At 31.7% G+C, this 20,312-nt stretch overlaps 1 protein-coding gene across 1 annotated transcript in view; it reads left to right on the forward strand.

The window, feature by feature from the left end:
* The window catches only part of LOC111718456 (MAGUK p55 subfamily member 6), a 35,453-nt gene extending 15,141 nt beyond the window's left edge, over window positions 1–20,312 (forward strand). Inside the window, exons 4-13 of the mRNA XM_023494059.1 lie at window positions 1,130–1,246; window positions 2,517–2,615; window positions 4,497–4,649; window positions 5,109–5,215; window positions 5,464–5,564; window positions 7,455–7,558; window positions 8,863–8,961; window positions 13,006–13,146; window positions 13,709–13,777; window positions 19,946–20,312. Coding sequence (XP_023349827.1) covers window positions 1,130–1,246; window positions 2,517–2,615; window positions 4,497–4,649; window positions 5,109–5,215; window positions 5,464–5,564; window positions 7,455–7,558; window positions 8,863–8,961; window positions 13,006–13,146; window positions 13,709–13,777; window positions 19,946–20,125 — 1,170 coding nt within the window. The 3' untranslated portion in view covers window positions 20,126–20,312. The remainder of the gene's footprint in view (window positions 1–1,129; window positions 1,247–2,516; window positions 2,616–4,496; window positions 4,650–5,108; window positions 5,216–5,463; window positions 5,565–7,454; window positions 7,559–8,862; window positions 8,962–13,005; window positions 13,147–13,708; window positions 13,778–19,945) is intronic.

Below are 20,312 nucleotides of genomic sequence, written 5' to 3' on the forward strand. Positions count from 1 at the left end.
GCCGTAAATAAGGCTCAACAACAGCTTAGACCCGAGTCGTATTTTCTTGAATTTTTTAAATTGCCGGCCAGATTAAACATATATATCCAGGTTAAGAACGTGTATCCAGGTCCATGTGGGAGTTCATGTTGCAGATCCATGAGATCATGTTTTCCAAGTAAAGTTTGCAAGTTGTGACACATGTCTCGGAGCAAACTAAAAACTGAAAAACAGAAATGTAATCTGACTTGAAAGAATCTTTTCCTGTTAAATCTAAACTTTGAAACTTAAATCATCGAGTTTGAAACTTCTTTACCAGGGGAATTTACATCCTTTCATTCTTTTTCTCTCTTGTCATTCATTAAAAATAATAGAGAAGGTAAATGGGTGTATGACGAAGGTATATGATTTATAAAGAAGATATATAGGATGTTTAAAGAAGGTATAGGATGAATAAAGAAGGTATATGATTTAAAAAGAAGGTGTATTATTTATAAGGAAGGTATATATAGAAGGTGGATAGGATGTATAAAGAAGCAATAGGATGTAGAAAGAAGGAATAGGATGTATAACAAAGGTATCTAGGATATATAAAGAAGGTATATAGGATGTATATAGAAGTTACATAGGATGTATAAAAAAGAAATAGGATGTATAACAAATGTATCTAAGGATGTACAAAGAAGTTATATAGGATGTATTAAGAAGGAATAGGATGTATAACAAAGCTATCTAGGTTGTATAAAGAAGGTATATAGGATTTATAAAGAAGGTATATAGGATGTATAAAGAAGAAATAGGATGTATAAAGAAGGTATATAGGATGTATAAAGAAGGTATATAGGATGTATAAAGAAGGTAATAGGATGTATAAAGAAGAAATAGGATGTATGAAGAAGGTATATAGATGTATAAAGAAGGTATATAGGATGTATAAAGAAGGTATATAGGATGTATAAAGAAGGTAATAGGATGTATAAAGAAGAAATAGGATGTTTAAAGAAGGTATATAGATGTATAAAGAAGGTATAAGATGTAAATATATATATAGGAGGTATTTAGGATGTATAAAAAAGGTATAAGATGTATAAAGAAGGTATGTATATAAAGAAGGTATATGATGTATAAAGAATACTAAATCATATTTCAGCTCCAGACGGCCATAGAGGAGAGTGTAGAGTTCATAAATTTAAAAATTCAACCAACTCTCACATTGAGCCAAACCAAACCTTGTGTTTGTGTGGAAACCTCAGATAGATCGGGAAAGGTAAAACTGAGTTTTCTTAATCAAATTAATAATATCAACTTTTAAAGTTTAAATCCCTGCATGATAATTTATTAATTTATACCCCCGAAAAGGTACATTTACACATTTAATTATCTCCTGAAATAATATTTTGTAAGAGATTTCACCCCTGGAATAATATTTTGTAAGAGATTTCACCCCTGGAATAATATTTTGTAAGTTTACACCCCTGAAATAATATTTTGTAAGTTTACACCCCTGAAATAATATTTGATAAGTTTACATCCATGAAATAATATTTTAAGGTTACACCTCAGAAATAATGATTTATAAGTTTACACCCCTGAAATAATATTTTATAAGTTTACACCCCTAAAATAATATTTTGTAAGTTTACACCCCTGAAATAATATTTGATAAGTTTATCCCCCTGAAATAAAATTTTGTAAGTTTACATCCCTGAAATAATATTTTAAGGTTTCACCTCAGAAACAATGATTTATAAGTTTACACCCCTGAAATAATATTTTATAAGTTATACCCTTGCAATAATATTTTAAAAGTTTACACCCCTGAAATAATATTTTATAAGTTTACACCCCTGAAATAATATTTTGTAAGTTTACATCCTTTATTTTATAAGTTTACACCCCTGAAATAATATTTTGTAAGTTTACACCCCTAAAATAATATTTTATAAGTTTACACCCCTGAAATAATATTTTGTAAGTTTACACCCCTGAAATAATATTTTATAAGTTTACACCCCTGAAATTATATTTTGTAAGTTTACACCCCTGAAATAATATTCTGTAAGTTTACACCCCTGAAATAATATTTTGTAAGTTTACTCCCCTGAAATAATATTTTGTAAGAACAAGATTGGAGATTTTTATTTTCAACACATTGCATTTTCTCACGTTAGTTTTGTATCCTGTGGCTTTCAACCAAATATTTTTTCTACTTTTTTCAAGACAATATTCATATTAAAATAATCAATTCATCAATTACTCAATAGTAATGATGTTAAAAAAATACCGATATCTAAAATGTCTTGCATTAATAAAGTTCATACAGAGGTCGCTAAGTAAGAGAAAAAAGACGACATAAAGTCAATTTAAAAAAACAAGGTTTATATCGCGAACACTAAAATCTCCCTAGATTGGACTAATTCATTTGGTCCCTGTCCCGTTTTGTCTGATCTAGTCAGTATCCTTGATATTCTCTTAATATTTTATTTTAGAGACTATATCGTACATGCATGATTAATGATAATTAGTATTTTGTTTAGTTTTATATCCGTGCCTTGTACAGCTATCAACCCAAGAAAGATACACTTCTACCCTGTACAGAGATAGGGTTGGCATTCAAATCCGGAGATATTTTAGAGGTATTTATTTATTATCCGGAGATATATTTGAGACATATTTATTATCAGGAGATATATTTGAGGTATTTATTTATTATCAGGAGATATATTAGAAGTATTTATTTATTTATTATCCAGAGATATATTAGAGGTATTTATTTATTTATTATCCGGAGATATATTAGAGGTATTTATTTATTTATTATCCGGAGATATATTAGAGGTAATTATTTGTTGCGTACAAAATTTGGGTGTGTTTTTGTACTTAGAAATTCAGGTAATTAGGTATTTAAGTAACGATGCAATATATGCCCCCCCCCTCCCTCCTCAAGTATTATTTAACCATTCTAGTAAATATATGCCCCCCCCCTCCTCAAGTATTATTTTCAATTCTAGTAAATATATTCCCCCCCCCCCTCCTCAAGCATTATTTAACCATTCTGGTAAAGAAATGCCTCCCAGTTGGTTGAATAATGCATTTTTACTGCAAAGTTCTTATTCCCGAGCTATCTTGCTCCGGGCAATATTTAATTTTATCAAAATATCCTTCCTAGTATCCAGCAGTGTTCCTCAGTAAAAGGAGGGTAAAGAAATGGAAAGTTTTCACATATGTTGAATGAAATAAATAATTCAAAAGCAAAAATAGAAGAACAAATTTGAAATTTGACAAATGAAATGAAAAGATGAAAGAAAATAAACTTAAATAATTAAAGTAAAGTAACATCTAATTTTGTAAATAACTTTATTGGAAAGTAAAACTTACCACGCGGAAAAGATCATGAAGGGGAAAGTAAAACCAAAAAGTAAGAGAAAAGGAAGCTTCAAAAGGAAAAGTAGTACCAGTATAAGATTAGGAAAGAAAGCTTTAAGGCGAAAGTAAAGCCAAGAATAAAGATAAGTAAAGAAAGCTTGAAAGGGAAAGTATTATAAAGAATAAAGAGTGGAAAGAAAGCTTGAAAGGAAAAGTATAACCAAGAATAAGAAGAGAAAAAAACTTGAAAGGAAAAGTATAAATAAGAAAAGAAAAGGAAGCTTGAAGGGAAAGTTAAACCAAGAACAAAAAGAGAAAAGAAAGCTTGAAGGGGAAAGTATAAACAAGAACAGGAAAGAAAGCTTGAAGGGGAAAGTATAAACAAGAACAGGAAAGAAAGCTTGAAGGGGAAAGTATAACCAAGAATGAGATAATAAAGAAAGTTTGAAGGGGAAAGTATAACCAAGAGTAAGAACAGGAATGAAAGCTTGAAAGGAAAGTATAAACAAGAATAGGAAAGAAAGCTTGAAGGGGAAAGTATAACCAAGAATAAGATCGGGAAAGAAAGCTTGAAAGGGAAAGTATAAATAAGAAAATAAAGAAAGTTTGAAAGGGAAAGTGTAACCAAGAATAAGATAAGGAAAGAAAGTTTGAAAGGGAAAGTATAAATAAGAAAATAAAGAAAGCTTGAAAGGGAAAGTGTAACCAAGAATAAGATAAGGAAACAAAGCTTCAAAGGAAAATTATAAGAAGAAGATAAAGAAAGCTTGAAGGGGAAAGTATGATAGTAATTATGTGATCGTGCGAAAAGCAATAATTTATTTTCTAGGTTACCCGCAGCTAGAAATATCTGACTATATATATAATCATTTTTTAGCATTAGTACCATGCAACAGTCATATTCGTTCTATTTTTACTTCCTTCAGTCTTTGCACACATTTTCTAGTTTTGCACTTTCCCTTTAAGCCTGCAGGTTTATTCTCTAAGGTTACTCGATCCTTAAATTTATCAAAACAAATTGTTACTAAAATTTAACAACTGAGTTAATTATGATCGGATTTTTTTTCATGATTTTAATATCATAAATTAGAGACATCACGCTGAAACTATATAAAAAAGACTTTATAATCCAGTTTATAAACTTTATTCAGGTTGTATGCAGTCAAGATCCGAGCTGGTGGCAGGCCAGGTTAGAAGGAGAAGAAACTATAGGTTTAATCCCTTCGTTAGACCTGGAGGAGAGAAGAAAATGTTTTGTGGATAAAGATGATCTCAAAAAAAAATTCTCTTGTTGTGGTTCGTCGGTTAGTTATCTCTTTAAAAATCAACCGACTCAATTTAGAACTTTTAAACCAAACTAAAAACATTCCTGTCGTTTTACCGAGATCCACAATTTAAAATTTGAGGCAAATCGGTCAAGGGTTCCTGATTTATGATCGGACATCCAAACAAACAAAAAAAGATTACTACTTTATATAGAAGACAGGATTAACCCCAAAGGATTGAGACTTCTGATTTTATTCAACTTCTTATTTCTTCAATTCACAGTGATCCCTGCAAATGTAAACTTATTTTATCTCTTTGACACACCCTTTATAAGCACTTACTCTGCAATGTTATACTGAAGGTTATACCTTTTACTGAAGACCGAATTCATTCTTCGGGTTACTGGTTTATTGAGTTTCTTTAATAGGTCGCCATTTCAGTCTCACCCTTTTTAATTACTGTGAAAGATTATACTTAAAAATAACATGTTTTTTTAGAAAAAAGAAAAGAAGAGGTTTGGTTACCATTTCCGGAAAAATGCCGAGGTTGACCGTGCAGATCTTCAGCTGTATGAAGCGGTTGAGAGAATGCCGCCATTTACGAGGTAGAATATTTTCCCGCATTTATTCATCGTCTTAGTTCACTTAGTGACGGACGTCAAATCAAGGGTGAAATATAGTTATTTGATAAATTGTTTATGAAAGCTGTCATTAAACATTGACAGAGAGATATTCTAAATATTCAAATATCCAATTAAGTTGCATGGAAGTTTTCATATTTGAGTTTCAACAGGGAAACTTGTAATAATATTTCTTGAATCTGATTTGAATTATAATTCCAATTTATTTCCAGGAAAAGTCTAGTTCTGGTTGGACCCCCAGGAGTCGGTAGAAGATCTTTAATCAATAAAATAGTTAATTCTGATCTTAAACTGTTCGGGACTACAAAGGCTGGTGAGTTAAATTAACATATTTTTTATTCCAAAGCTTGATTCTTGTTTTTGTGAGACAGAATCCAGAAAAAATGTCTTCCACATAAATTACACTAGAAAGGGGTCATTTTATTTGCTGTACTATCCCGGTTTGCTGTACATTTTTGTAAATTGTAACTGTATTATACAGCTTGCTCCAGCTACATTAAAATCTAAAGGCAAAAATTATATTAGTGATAAATTTACACGTAATAAATCCGTCCATCTTTGAATAGGCACAATGGTACCCTTTAAACCTTTTTTCGTCATCGATGGCAGAGAAATCCTTATGTTTATCTCTAAAAGTGATGTCCAAACCATGCTGGGAAACATGAGTGTGCGCTAGCGTACACTTTAAACTCAACGCAGCTGACTTCACATATTTTTCGAAAATCCCGAATATTCTATATCAAAGGGGGTTTAAAAGAATTTTATTAAAAATATTTATTTTTCTGTGACTTCTATAAATTAAATAGTTTTATAATGTAAATGCAATTTGCAAACAAAATTCTCAACAATTACAAAGGTTGCTGAAGTGGTTAAAATATGCACAGTCGTCATGCATGCTCGCAGTCAAAGGTTTAAAGGGTACCATTGTAAATCGGCCAAGCTAAGAGAGGGTCACATCAAATGCCGTCAGTAGTTCCTTTAAGTTCCCTAAATTCCGAACACAGAAGGACTGGTGAGAGTCTCCGGGGGTTCCCTTCGCCACTCAACTTAACTTTAATTGGATTTAAAACAAAGAGAATTAAAACACAAACTCAGGACTTCTCCCCTTCCTGTAGAACTAACTAGAGGGAAATTATACATTAATAGCTTGGAAACCCAGCTTTGTCTGAAAACTTAACTTTCTCTAAAAAGCCAACCTACTCAATTTAGAATCTTGAAACCAAGCTAAGACCATTTCCGTTGTTCTAAATTCTACCGAGTTCATTCGAGGTCAAAGGGTACATGAGTTATGATTGGACATACATACAAACAAACAGACAAACAGAGATTACAACTTTATATATATAGATGATATCTTGGAAACCCAATTTACTAAAAACTAAAATTTACCTATATTAACCCATTCAACTAGAATATTTAACCCTAATCAGAAAAAACATTCACTTGGTTCTATCCTGTTTAACAATTAAAATTTGGGGCGAATTGATCAAGTTGTTCGTGAGTTATGATCGGACATACAAACAAACAAACAGATATTACTGCTTTATATATATGTAGGTACTTCTTGTTCTTATATACTTTTAGTATTAGTTTTTAATTTAGTATATATATACACTAGCTTCGTCGGGGAGTTCCTCCTATTCGACCCAGTCATTTAAATTTTAAACCAAGCTGAGAACATTCCTATGGTTTTACCGAGTTTCCCAATAAAACGTTGAGGCAAAGCGGTCCAGGGGTTCATGAGTTATGATTATTAGACATTTTACCCAACAAAGCTGTATTTTTATTTGATATAAAAAAAACAGAAAAGCCAAATATATACATATTTAGTCATAAATAGAGATTATTCACAAATTGTTGTGAATTTTGTTAATAATTACTCGGTCCCCTCGAATTTAGTCTCACAGATCTAGCGTTAAATTAAATTCAAATATTTTCAATTTATTTCCTGCTTATTTATAGTTTTCCGTGTTTCTGGAGTTATTTCAATTAAAAATTATCGGAAAAAATAATCTTGCATTAGTCGATTAAAAATGTTACAAATACCTTTTCAAATTAATTTTGATTCATTGAAGCATAAAATTTAATATTTATTTGCTATATTTTTAACTTCCTCTTTTAAACCTTACTTTCGAAATAAAAATAAAATTTAAAAAATTAGGCAAAAAATGTCTTCCAATTTTCCGAAAATTGATATTTTTAGTGACAAGTAGACCGAGGGGAGAATACGAGACGGACGGAGACATGTTCTGGTTCGTCTCAGAGGACGAGATCATGACGAGCATAGATAGGGACGAATTTTTAGAGGTAAGTAAAAATAGTTCAGAATTTTCCTGCTTCAAAATGAGCACCATTTTTCTGTGTTTTTACTTACACATATAAATGGATACATTAGTTTTACGTTCTCATTCAGCATACAATCTGTTGAATTTGGGTCTGAAACATAGACAAGTTGAAGTTTAGTTCGACAGTTCAGTGAAAATATGGACAGAAGAATTGAGTCTTTGTCACAAACTCAAATCTGTGTCAAAATTTAATATTCGTTTGTTTGTAAATTGTAATAAACTATACAAATCTTTGCAACCTGTCGGTAGACCTCTGATGATTTGATCTAACAGATTTATATCAGAGCTTGGAATGTCTCAGGTTTACAACATTGGGATACAAAGATATAGGGATTAGAAAGTCAGAGTTTGTGGCAACAACTCAATTAATTTGATCTTCATTATACTAAAACAGTCTTGCATCAACTTTCATGATTGGGTTGAATTTGAAATGACTCAACGCCATCCATGGGCTTGGATTTCCGCGCAAAAGCTGGTTTCTTATTTTTGTACTCCATGTACATTTTAGAAATATTAAGCCCTTGCTTATATTTTGCGTAATTCGCATCAATTTCTGCGTTAGAGCTTGCAACCCTAGGATCATTGTGCGTTAAAATATATAGTGGAAGAGAAAGTAACGCATTCAGAAAAACAAAACAGAAAAATATATTTAAAATATAAATCTTATTTATGTTGAGGGGGGGGGGGGAACAAGGATTATATGTTTTGAAAATCCTGAATGCAGAGTGTAAATTATCTTTTCAAGATATTGGAGAATATTAAATATTTTTTCTATCTTTCTGTCCGTCAAACTTTCTAACAATGCATTTTAGAATTTTCTGGTCAAAATATTTATTTTTATAGATATGTTAAATGTATATATATACCATGTTTATTGACTGAAAATGAGCAAACCGAAACAATATGTATTAATAAATATAAAAATAAATATATATATTATTATATATATATTATGTAATATATAAATATAAATATATATATGTTTATTAGCACGTCGTTGTGCACCTTCGTTAAAGTAATCTCAAACAAACTTAGAATGAAAAATGAAGTTTACGTTGCATTTTAAGAAAGATGAAAAATAGTTTTGTTGACACTAAATTTAGATTTTTAAAGTACAATTGTTGCCTGTACAGTGTACAGCAACAAAATTTGGTTTCACAAAATTAAAATCAGAATATTTGTTTATTTTTTTGTTTATCGGGTCAAATTACCAATTTGCATTTATATATTAAATATATTTTTGAAATTTTGCATAAATCTGTAAAGGTAACTGAGAAGGATGGATATCTGTACGGTACAACTTATCAGTCTATTAGAACCATCATATCACAGGGGAAGCTTTGCTTGATTGATTGCAAACCGGAGGTAACTTTTCAAAATTTGTTGCGGCATTCCTTTTTTAAAACATATCTTTATTCTTTATCTTCAATATTTATAGCTTAAAAGGACTTGAGCTTAATTTTAATCGGCTTTCCATGCAAATATGGCATTGTCCGATTCACAACAGTACCCTTAGAAGCTTTGTCGCGCCCCGGTTTAACCAGTGCAGTTTCTTCTCTTTAAATTCAAATAAAAGTGGAGTCTTAATAAATAAACCGTTAAACCCCCGTGGTCGGTCTAATTAAGTATGAATAAGATATTTTACTTACTTACAAGAAAAGCGACAATATCATCCACATTATTGATCAGATTTAAAGCGTACCGTTGTGAACCAGTCCCTTGAAATTACGTTTAAAATCCATTTTATTCGGAAAATACTGACAGTCCAAATAATAACTACTACATTTTGTATGGAAAAATAAAACTTTTTGATTTTACCTTTGAATGTATATCATGTAAAATTGCAGCTTTTTCCCATTTCTTTCTATTTCTTAAGAACAACATAAAATAGCGAAAAGAAAAATATATTATTTTTTATGAAACTATTGTGTACTTTATCATTCTTACTCACTTCATGTAGAAGTTTCTCGCCTTTTTAGATTATATTTTGTCCCTCACTAAAGCTCGGAACAAAATAAATTTATAAAGGCTTGAATCTTCTCGATAAAGAGAAAATTTCTGTCAAAACTTTTTAACACTGTGAATCAAAATAACAGTGTAATAAATAGTTATTACATGCCTATAAGTAAACTAACCCTCCCCCCCCCCCCTCCTCCTGAGTTCTGACTATGAATGGAAGGTAAGCTAAATTTACTCTCGCATAAAAGAGAAATGTAGCTATGTAATTTTTCAAATTCCTGACAGTAGGAAGAAATAAAGTCCGTAAATGACATTGCATCAACATTTAATGCTAGATTAAATCTTTTAAATGTTTATAAACATTAGAATCCCACACTGATCTATGGGATAAACTTTTAGAAAATCGCTTAGACTGTTTCAAGTTCCAGAGCTTGCGAGCTTTTGTGTTGATTTAGATATCCACTGTGGACATTTTTAATCTCGTTAGTTATTCATTCACTGACCAAAGCTCCTATACTAGACCCCTGTCCATGTTGTCTACCGAATAAAGATTAAATTAATCTCAATCCACGGAATTTAAATAAGATATTTCATTTAAAAAGTGTTCACTGTTTACACCCAGTTCAGTCGCCGAAGCTAAGCGCTTTCTCCCAAAAAAGTTAATCCCTTTATTTTATTTACATAAATTAAAACTGATCCTTGGTGAATATTTTTTTAACATGATAAAATAACATTAAGGTCATATTTAAGACAGTTTTTGGAAATATTGAAAAACTGCAAAAATATCAATTGACAAACTATGTGAAGTGTAAAAGTCCGGAACCGCGCTAATGCATTTATCAAAGAAAGTATTTTCTTAATGAAACTTCTTCTTCGCATAGCCGGCAAAACTGTCAAAACATGAAAAAAGGTTTGAATCGTAAAGGACAAAATCTTACTGTAGGATCAGAAAAGTAGTTTTGCCCCCGCTTTCTGAGGAAACAACGTTTACTCCTATCGTTGTATATTCTTTAGATTATGATAAAGTTAAAGTTTTGACTTTAACTTTTATGATTAATGTCTCAAAACTTGAGAATTTGGTGAGATCGGACCTATATTGTTCTTGCATGCATTCATAACTGTAATCAAAAGTATTGAAGAAAAAAGAAAAATTTTCAATTGTTACAAATGATTCATTTCTAATCATTTTTAGATCATTTTCTAAGTAATAGTTTATTAGCAAATTAGAAAAATCCTTTCTACAAAACAATTATTTAAATTGTAAAAAATGCGATGTGAATTCCACTTTTTTCTGATTCCACTGTATAGAAATCAAATTTGGAATGCTTGAATCATAATAATGCATCTGTTCAGAGGCCGAATTTAAAGAATTTGAGCCAAGGTTTAAATTTAAGCCGCGGCTCAATTATGGTTGGTTCCACTTAAAATTGTATTAATTGTTTCAAGATTAAAGCCGGCGCTCAATTGAAACCGGTTTTTGGCGGATTTAGGACGCGACTCAAATTCATTAAATTCGGACACAGATTTGAGAAATGCTTTATTTAAAAACTTCAACAGAAAAACTTCGTCAATGCTTTAACTTAAAAATCCAATTACAAAACAGGATATATGTAGTGCAGTACCGGATATGGCCAGGCCGGAACTAATTAAGATAATTAGGTCCCCCTAGGGCGTATACAGGATGGGGGGAAGCACCTATGGTAGCTGAGCCCCAACCTGGAAATGTGGTGGCTACGGGTATTACCCCCCGTGAAACCCCCCCCCCCCATTGGACAAATTTCTGAATACGCCCCTGAAGTCCACCATCCCCCTGGATAAATTCCCGTATACGCCCCTGAAGTCCACCATCCTTGAATTTCATAGATTGAAGTGTTGTCTAAAGCAGATGATTGTCTGTTTCAAAGAATGCTTCAATTAATTCAAATTTGAATATTTTCAATCTGTTTAAAGTGAAAATAATTTTGAGAATTTCCCGCCGGGAATACTTTAGATTGTGACTTCCTTTGTACTCAGAGGTGTCCCAAAAATATAAAGGAACTTTATAATGTTATTTCCTTTGTACACAGAGGTGTCCCAAAAATAAAAAAGGAACTTTATAATGTTATTTCCTTTGTGCACAGAGGTGTCCCAAAAATAAAAAGAAACTTTATAATATTATTTCCTTTGTACATGTACAGATGTTTTTTTCTCCAAAAATATCATTGATCCAAGGAAAGCAGTGAGAAATTAACATTTTTCATTTCGTAATGTTTTGCTAGTTGCAATCACAAGTATTTTTTTCACAAGATTAATAAATAAATACATCACGTTCTTCATTTCATCTTTTAAATTTAGTTCATGATTAAATCTGGTTTACTTCCGATTTTAAAGATTTGCAATGATTTGTCTTTCCCTTGGTTTCTATGAAACTGCACTTTTAAGGTTTACTGTTTAATTAACAACAATGAAATGCAATTTGTCTTGAAATTAATGAAATAGTCATCAAGTTTTTCTAAGACGTTGTACTTGTAATTGTAATTATTTTGCAGTTTTTTAAAGCTGACAACAAGATAATAGTTAAGAGAAATAATTAGTTTTTTCCTTTGAAAATCTTTTTTGATTTTGTATCAAATAATTGTTTTAACAGATTACCTGAACCACTTCTATCCCCACCAACCCCAATAAGATAAAAATCCAGAGAAATTGTCAAATTTTCATACATATTTTCAACCGTTTAAAAAAACCTACCCTGGTTAGATGGATTCAAACGCCATACAAAATTGTAATTGCTTATTTGCAATTGCTTATGCCTTGTAGTAGAGTAAAAATATAAATAATCATAAATACGTCATTTTTTAAGATATTCGTCAAAAGCTTTTCGTAAGTCTAAATCAGTTTCCGTTAGAGTGAGGTCAGGGGGCTCAAGGAACTGTTTTGTTCTAAAGTCTAAATGCAATACAAGATTATATACAGATTATGGACATCAGCTTATTCTCCATAAAAAAGGCATGTCCGATTCACAACGGTAACCTTTATAATCTTATCGTGGATAACAAATCTATTCTGTTTTCTGAATATCTAAAAATTTATTATTTCAATTGGGAGTCTTTTCCTGCAAACTACAATTTTCTAATCCCTCTATTTTTTCAACCTGATGGTGTAAACTTTTAATATTTTAAACTTTGATTATTTAATCAGAAATATCTAAGGTCAACCATATTGGGCTGCAAAGATATAGAGATTAGAAAATCTGAGTTTGTGGCAAAGACTACATTTCTTTAATTATACAATTAATAGGACTGTATCGAATTTCAAGTAAACCTATATTATTTTCAGTTAAGAAGAAGATCTGTATCTTCAACCTCAGGTTTACTCGGATAAAGGTGTAAGGAGTATCGTTGTTAATCAGACATGCCATTTTATTAACGGAGAGTTTCTTGAAATTCGTCTACAGTTCCTTTTATTGTTTAGACGTTGAAGATTCTGCATCAGAGTTCTGAGATAATGCCCTTCGTTGTATTCCTCCACGCTCCATCAATACAGAGTCTCAGGAACATGGAGCAGAATATCTCTAACATCAACCATAATGGAAACTCACATCGAATAAATTCGGTAAACTGCATGCATCATTGGTTCTTAATTAAATCAATTATAGTTTGCTTTCATGTCAATTGCTTCTTAAAGCATTCCTTTTTTGAAGTGCTTAGGATCCATTTTATTTTGATGCCTATCCGGATCCTGGATCCCCCAAGAAAAAAGTGGATTCGGATCCAGGTCATGAACAATTCTCTCGCTTTTTTAATGCTGAAAGTTGTATCATTCAAAAATAAAGAAATTTTAATAATCTCTCTTTTTTCATCAACTAAGATTTGGGTTTTGTGCGCAAACTTTGTTTTTAACAGTTTTTGGTTGATGTTTTCTTCTTTTGTTGCGTATCCGCACTGCTTTTTTGGATAAACTTTTTTATCAGAATTGTATTTTAAATGATCTTTAATATTGAAAAATCCAACCTGAGTTGGGATTTTCATTTTGCCCTTTCTGTATCCATCTTTTATAATTAATTAAATTTTTCGGATTCGTTAGACATTTTCTAGCTTCGACTTCCTCGCCTAGCTAGCATGGGAAATCGCAGCTTTTTTAACGAATCGGATAATATTGACTATCGGCTGTACAGAATCCGTGTATTGTTGGGACCGAGAGAAGACGACAATTCAGACAGGATCCAACTTCTATAGAGAAACAAGTACCTTGAGTGTTTTCTTCCTAACCTTTCCTAACATATAGAGATAAACAATTACCTTGAGTGTTTCTTCTTAACCTTTCCTAACATATAGAGATAAAAAAGCACCTTGAGTGTTTTCTTCTTAACCTTTCCTAACATATAGAGATAAAAAAGCACCTTGAGTGTTTTATTCTTAACCTTTCCTAACATATAGAGATAAACAAGCACCTTGAGTGTTTTCTTCCTAACCTTTCCTAATTTCAAGTGAGCATCCATGCAAAGACAGCAATGCCCGATTTACAACGGTGTCCTTGAAACCTTAAAACCTTAATCTGATCAAAATATGGAGGATAACGTCGATTTAGTTTCACCAGTGTTTCTGTTTGCGCAGAAATGCGCAAGTCTCTTATGCAGAGAAACCAAAATAAAAACAAACAGTTTAAATAAACAAAAACATGGAAATTGAAGGGTACCGTTGTAAATCGGGCATTGCCATGTTTGCATTGAGGGTCACTTGAATTTACGTTTACATTTTACAGTCCCTCTAAGAAAACACCACTGGTCGGTGATCCTAATTTAATATAAAATTTCCAAACCTCCATTTTATTTTTCTCTTTATCTAAATTGAAAATTTATCAAGTAAAGCGGTGCTTCCATGTTATCTTCCCAGAATAAGAGCCAAATTGAGTACTTTTTAACATTTTTACTTTCATAACTGCAGTAGATATGCCTTCTTGTACTGTAGCATCTTTGTGTCCTGTGTAATACATACTTATCTTCTTCTATTTTACTGGTATAAATAAAACCTCTAGTTTTCCTTCTATTCCTAATTTTAATCTAGAAATTCTTCTTCAGAGCATTTTCTTTTGAACATTTATATTGTGGTTCAGTGAATAAATTTTACTTCAAGTTAATGATTCATCTTGTCAACTTTCACAAGATTCATTGCTCTGCAATTCTATCCTGCACCAATTCAACCAACATTTCAGAGAGAATAATTTTACAAACTTTTAAACTGAGACTATTCACATTTTTATACGGTGGTCGTCTTTTAATTATATCAATACAATGAATACGAATTTTCTATTTAAGTTTTGATTTCTAACAAGCTTTTTTGAAAAAATTACAAGTTTACAAATTGACAAATACTAATTAAATTAACTACTTCTCCTTGTTTCCATGTTTATGTGTATCCAATATCCATGCTGTTGGAAAGCTTGATAGAAGTAAAAAAATGAATTTGAAAGTCGACTCCGTTGTATTGATATAAACGACTACGACGACTGTAAGAAACATAACATTTAGCTCATAAAATCGAATAACCTAAATCATTTTTAAATTACAAAGTTATTTTTAGAAATATCGTAGACTTTTATACTTTCTCTTGAATTTTTTATCAATCATCAAATACCTAATGTCTACCCTCCCTACAGTAAAAAAAACACTCATTCCACTTTAAAGGAATGAAGTCTTTACCTCAAACTCAAATGTTCTAATTCCTATATTTTTGCAATAATAATTTAAACTTAGATTATTTGATCTAATAGAATTCATTTAGTTTGAAGTATCTAAAGTTGGGTTGCAAAGATAAAGGGATTAGAATATCAGAATTTGTCTTCCTTACTTTATGCAAAATTTGTGTGAAAAAATACGCAAGAAATAAATATCGTTTTATAACGAACGTTTTTTGGTTTGTTTTTATTTTTTATTTTATGGTTGAACAAAAATATTCAGAGTTTGATAGAATTATGAAATGTTTAAAAATGAACCATATAACGATCATCAACCCTTTACCTTTAAAACATTATTTTTAAAATAGTGCAATTTAATAGTTAATTAATATAAGGTTTCCCTCTAAGAAAGAAAAACATTATTTCCCCTTCCATAGCTCTCATGTTTTTACTTGAAAAACATGTTTTTACATTGAAATAATGCAATAATATTTATTTTTATTTTCACAAAATCGATGCCATTTCACAAATTCTATTGAAACCTAATAATGGTCATTCAAAAAAATATTAATTTATTTTAAATTACTTTTATGACACCCTCCCCCCTCCCTCCTCTACCCAATTTTATTAGTTTATTACTAAAGTAAAATTATTTTTAGTTGTAAAATAATTCAGCGCCTTGACAACAGTTAAAGCATGAAATTAGGGCTCGGCAACATTTTAACATAATTCCCCCCCCCCCCACAGTAAAAATACACTCAGTCTCAAACTCCAAAAATGAAATCGTTTCCTCAAACTTTAATGTGGCCCAATATTGTATACGCAATTATACTTTTTTATAATAGTTTAAATAATTAAATGAATTTCTTTACAAAACTCGAAACTAACTTCAAGTTATTCAGCCCTCCCTCCATCAACGGTGCACCATCCTTAGGTTTCATATCAAAGATATAAGGATTAGCAATTTTGAGTTTGTGCTAAGACTTAATTTCTTCATAGACTCAAACTACCTTTTTTGTGTAAAGTATTTTAAAGATCCCAAAAAAAGCGTTTGTTCTTATTAAGTTATAATTTTAAACGCGCGCGTCTACAAATCTAAGGGTTTCAATAATCTGAATATATTAAAAAAGACTTTTATAGCTTGTTATATTAAAAACTAGCTGGGGTGCCTGGCGTTGCCCGTGTTAAAAAAATAAAATCGTGAAAAAAATTTTAAAAAAGTTTGAAAAAAAAATATTTCGAATTTTTTTAGTTTATATATTACCCCCAGGGTACCCGGTACCCCTGGGGTTCCCTCAAAACATGTCAGCCAATTTGGTCGGCTATAGCTTTCATTTAAATGAATATATGAGCGGAGAGCTTTATCATATAAACTAGTTGGAGTGAGAGGGTTTTCCCAGATTTACATCATGTTTCATAATCATTATTATTTCCGCCGTTTACCCGCGTTTGGTATTAAATCCATGAATTAAGGTGAAGTGCCCGGGGTTGCCCTTGGAAATATTAAAAAATCCATTTTTTAGCCTATGTTACCTATTCCCTATTTCATTACCTAATCATCAGGGTTTGATGGAGCAGTGGTTAGCGTGTTTGATTTAAAATCTAAGGATTCATGGTTCAAGCCCTACCAACTGCAAAATAAAAAATCGGATGAATTGAGCCAGTCTGATGAGTCCTAATAGGACGAAACACTGTGTCTATGGATATATATATATATATATATGAGGGAAGAAATCTTTTATGGATTAGTATTTTTCTTGAATCTACCACCCCTGGGTGTTGGTTTCATGTTTACTACCGTCTTCAGAGAACAATAGGTTGAAGGTTGAACTGAAAGACTATTCTCCAGAGACGAGTAAATTTACACAACTCTGACCCATTTATTATTCTGCAGTTTCAACCTCCCCCCACTCCCCTGTTATTCATTTATTTTGACCAACATTACCGACCTATGATTCTCCAACAGAGGGAGGTTAGGTTACTTAACGTCCCTTGGGATAGTTATTTAAAATAACCACCCGCTCTGCGAAGTTTTCGGGATAAAATTTGCGCATTTTCATCTTTCAAGACGATAAAATTGTGTACAACTACTTTTTCGTGAAATTAAAAATTTTACTTAACCACGGGTTTCCTTGATCAATTTTGTCTACAAAACATCCCTCACTGCGCTCTGGTTGTTCTGTAGAAAAAATAGGTTTTAGGAACCCTTGGTGAAGTAAAATTTCCCGAACTTCCCTGTAAAGTAGTTGTAAATAATTATTACCGCCTTTTGGCCAATGTTACCGACCCATGATTCCCTTTACAGAGGGAAGTTAAGTTACTTATGATCCCTTAGGACAATAAATCAAGACTTCTACTCGCTCTGGGAAGTTTTCATCAAAAATTCGCTCATTTTCATCTCGAAAAACGATAGAATTGTGTACAACTACTTAGCCACGGTTTCCTTCGACCAAGTTTGCCTAAATAAAATTCTTTGCTACGCATTGGATGTTTTGATGACAAAATTGGTCTTGGGAACCCTTGTTAAAGTAAACTTCCCTATAAAATAGTTGTAAATAATTAATACACTATTCATTTTTACATTATCATTACTCATTCATATTTTTCAACCGTAAAAAGTTAAAAATAATCATATTTTATTGGAAACCTGTTGTCAATTTTCAATTTTAGAAATTTTACATTTTTTCTATTAAGAAGTAAACATTGATAAGTCTTCACAAAGATTGAATGCTACAGGATTTTTTTTAAAAACTAGATCTAATGAATTTAAAACCAGTTAGATTCTTTTAAAAAGTTCCCTAGCATACACTATTCATACGTATATTATACCGGCTCTGTAAATCATTTGAGGTTAAATAAAGTCCTCTGTCTTGCAATGGCTTATTTAGTGATTTGAACCACAGGGAACCATAAATACAAGGAAACTACTTGTTAATTCAGCACAGGGAACCATACATACAAGGAAACTTGTTAATGCAGCACAGGGAACCATAAATACAAGGAAACTACTTGTTAATTCAGCACAGGGAACCATAAATACAAGGAAACTTGTTAATTCAGCAAGGGAACCATAAATACAAGGAAACTACTTGTTAATTCAGCACAGGGAACCATAAATACAAGGAAACTGCTTGTTAATTCAGCACAGGAAACCATAAATACAAAAAGACTTGTTAATTCAGCACAGGATACCATAAATACAAAAAGACTTGTTAATTCAGCAGAGGGAACCATAAATACAAAAAGACTTGTTAATTCAGCAGAGGGAACCATAATACAAGGAAACTACTTGTTAATTCAGCACAGAAAACCATAAATACAAGGAAACTACTTTTTAATTCAGCACAGGGAACCATAAATACAAGGAAACTACTTTTTAATTCAGCACAGGGAACCATAAATACAAAAAGACTTGTTAATTCAGCACAGGATACCATAAATACAAAAAGACTTGTTAATTCAGCAAGGGAACCATAAATACAAGGAAACTACTTGTTACTATAAAGGTGGAAGTAACAGACCTCCCCAACCCCCTAGATCTTGTTATTTCTTTCTCTACATTCCTATACAGGGTGTCTCACGAAACATGATCGTGCCAAGACGAATTGAAGGTATTTGATCCTTGAAATAATTGGCGATATTATTCATAAACCTAATTTTAGAAGTAAAATTCTCGAGATAATAATTACCCCTAGTCTTGGCATTCACAAAATGTGGTCTGCCTTTTTTGTGCTTTAATATTACCGGAGATATGGATTTTGGTTTTATTTAATAAAATTGAAATTCACAAGTCGTGTTGCTACTTTCATGTTTCGTGGGACACCCTGTATATCCTCATTCTCATTCCATTCGACACGCTGAAACCTATTCAACAATGTTCCAAATTCCAATTTTCTCCTCTTAGCTCCCTAGCCGCCCCCCCCCCCCCCCCCCCCCCCCCCCGGCCTCGTTTATTACCAAAGAACAAACCAATACTAACAATACCATACCCTAAACTACAGGTCATTTCAAATTGTAGTTCCCAATCTTTCAACTTGAGAAAACTAGGACTGGGCACGTTCTGATTTAGTTCTAGCCATTTTGATATTGTACTGATATGAATTCACCGTTAAAATTTGTTTTCGTTTTTGACTAAAAGAACGAAATCTTTTTGTTAACAGTATTAATCGCCTTTTTTAAGCTAATATTAGTTAACGATCTCGACATTTTTAACGGCAGACATTTTAGAAATCCTTAACCGCCGCTAACGATTATTTAAAGGAAATATTATCTTTGAATTTCTGCAATTTTACGCAGAAAAAAGAACGAGTCTCGTTGTTTTTAAAACACATAGTTTCGTTTTTTTTAACTTTAATTGTTTTTACACGGCCATTTCCATTAGTTGACGATTTTTGCCGTTCTTTGACGAACTTTGCCCAGTTCTAGAGGAAATTAACCTGATAAAAAAAAATGCATTAAATTCTTAAATTGTGTGCCCGACATTTCAAAAATCTAGTAAAAACTTATCTCAGACTCTGCCTATACTGCTCGGCAGGCAGAGCTTGTCTTCTTCGAAGTTCGAGGAAAAATTGTTTTAAGATTATTTTCTTAAAAATTCCCCGACTATTGTTATTGTTCTTCCGATATCCTAGTTTGTTGCATGATTGAACATAATGAACATAATTCACAACTTAACTGGATTGCTTAAATGTTTTCTTTGTCTCTAAATATTCTTAATCTCACGATGTTTTATATTTAGGATGAAGATATGAACAGATGTATAGAAGAGAGCTCAAGGATACGTGATGAGTTCCAAAACTATTTTGATCTTGAGATCGAAGTGGAGGATTTCCAGGAAACGTATCGGACACTACTGGACGCTGTAAATAAATTATCCACTGAATCCCAGTGGGTTCCGCTTAACTGGGTTTATTCGTGATAACTTTGTTTATTCTTCAGTGTACTCCCTTAACATATGAATAGTACATGTACTCTCTCAATATGTTAGTACATATATTCTTAACATCTGGATAGTTGATGTACTCTTTCGGTACAGGGTGTCCCAAAGAAACATGGGAATTCAGTGACGAATTCGATGTCGTCTTTTTAAAAAATTCTTTGATTTA

Source organism: Eurytemora carolleeae, unplaced genomic scaffold (assembly GCF_000591075.1).
Source record: "Eurytemora carolleeae unplaced genomic scaffold, Eaff_2.0 scaffold176, whole genome shotgun sequence".
In the NCBI taxonomy this organism is placed as follows: domain Eukaryota; kingdom Metazoa; phylum Arthropoda; class Copepoda; order Calanoida; family Temoridae; genus Eurytemora; species Eurytemora carolleeae.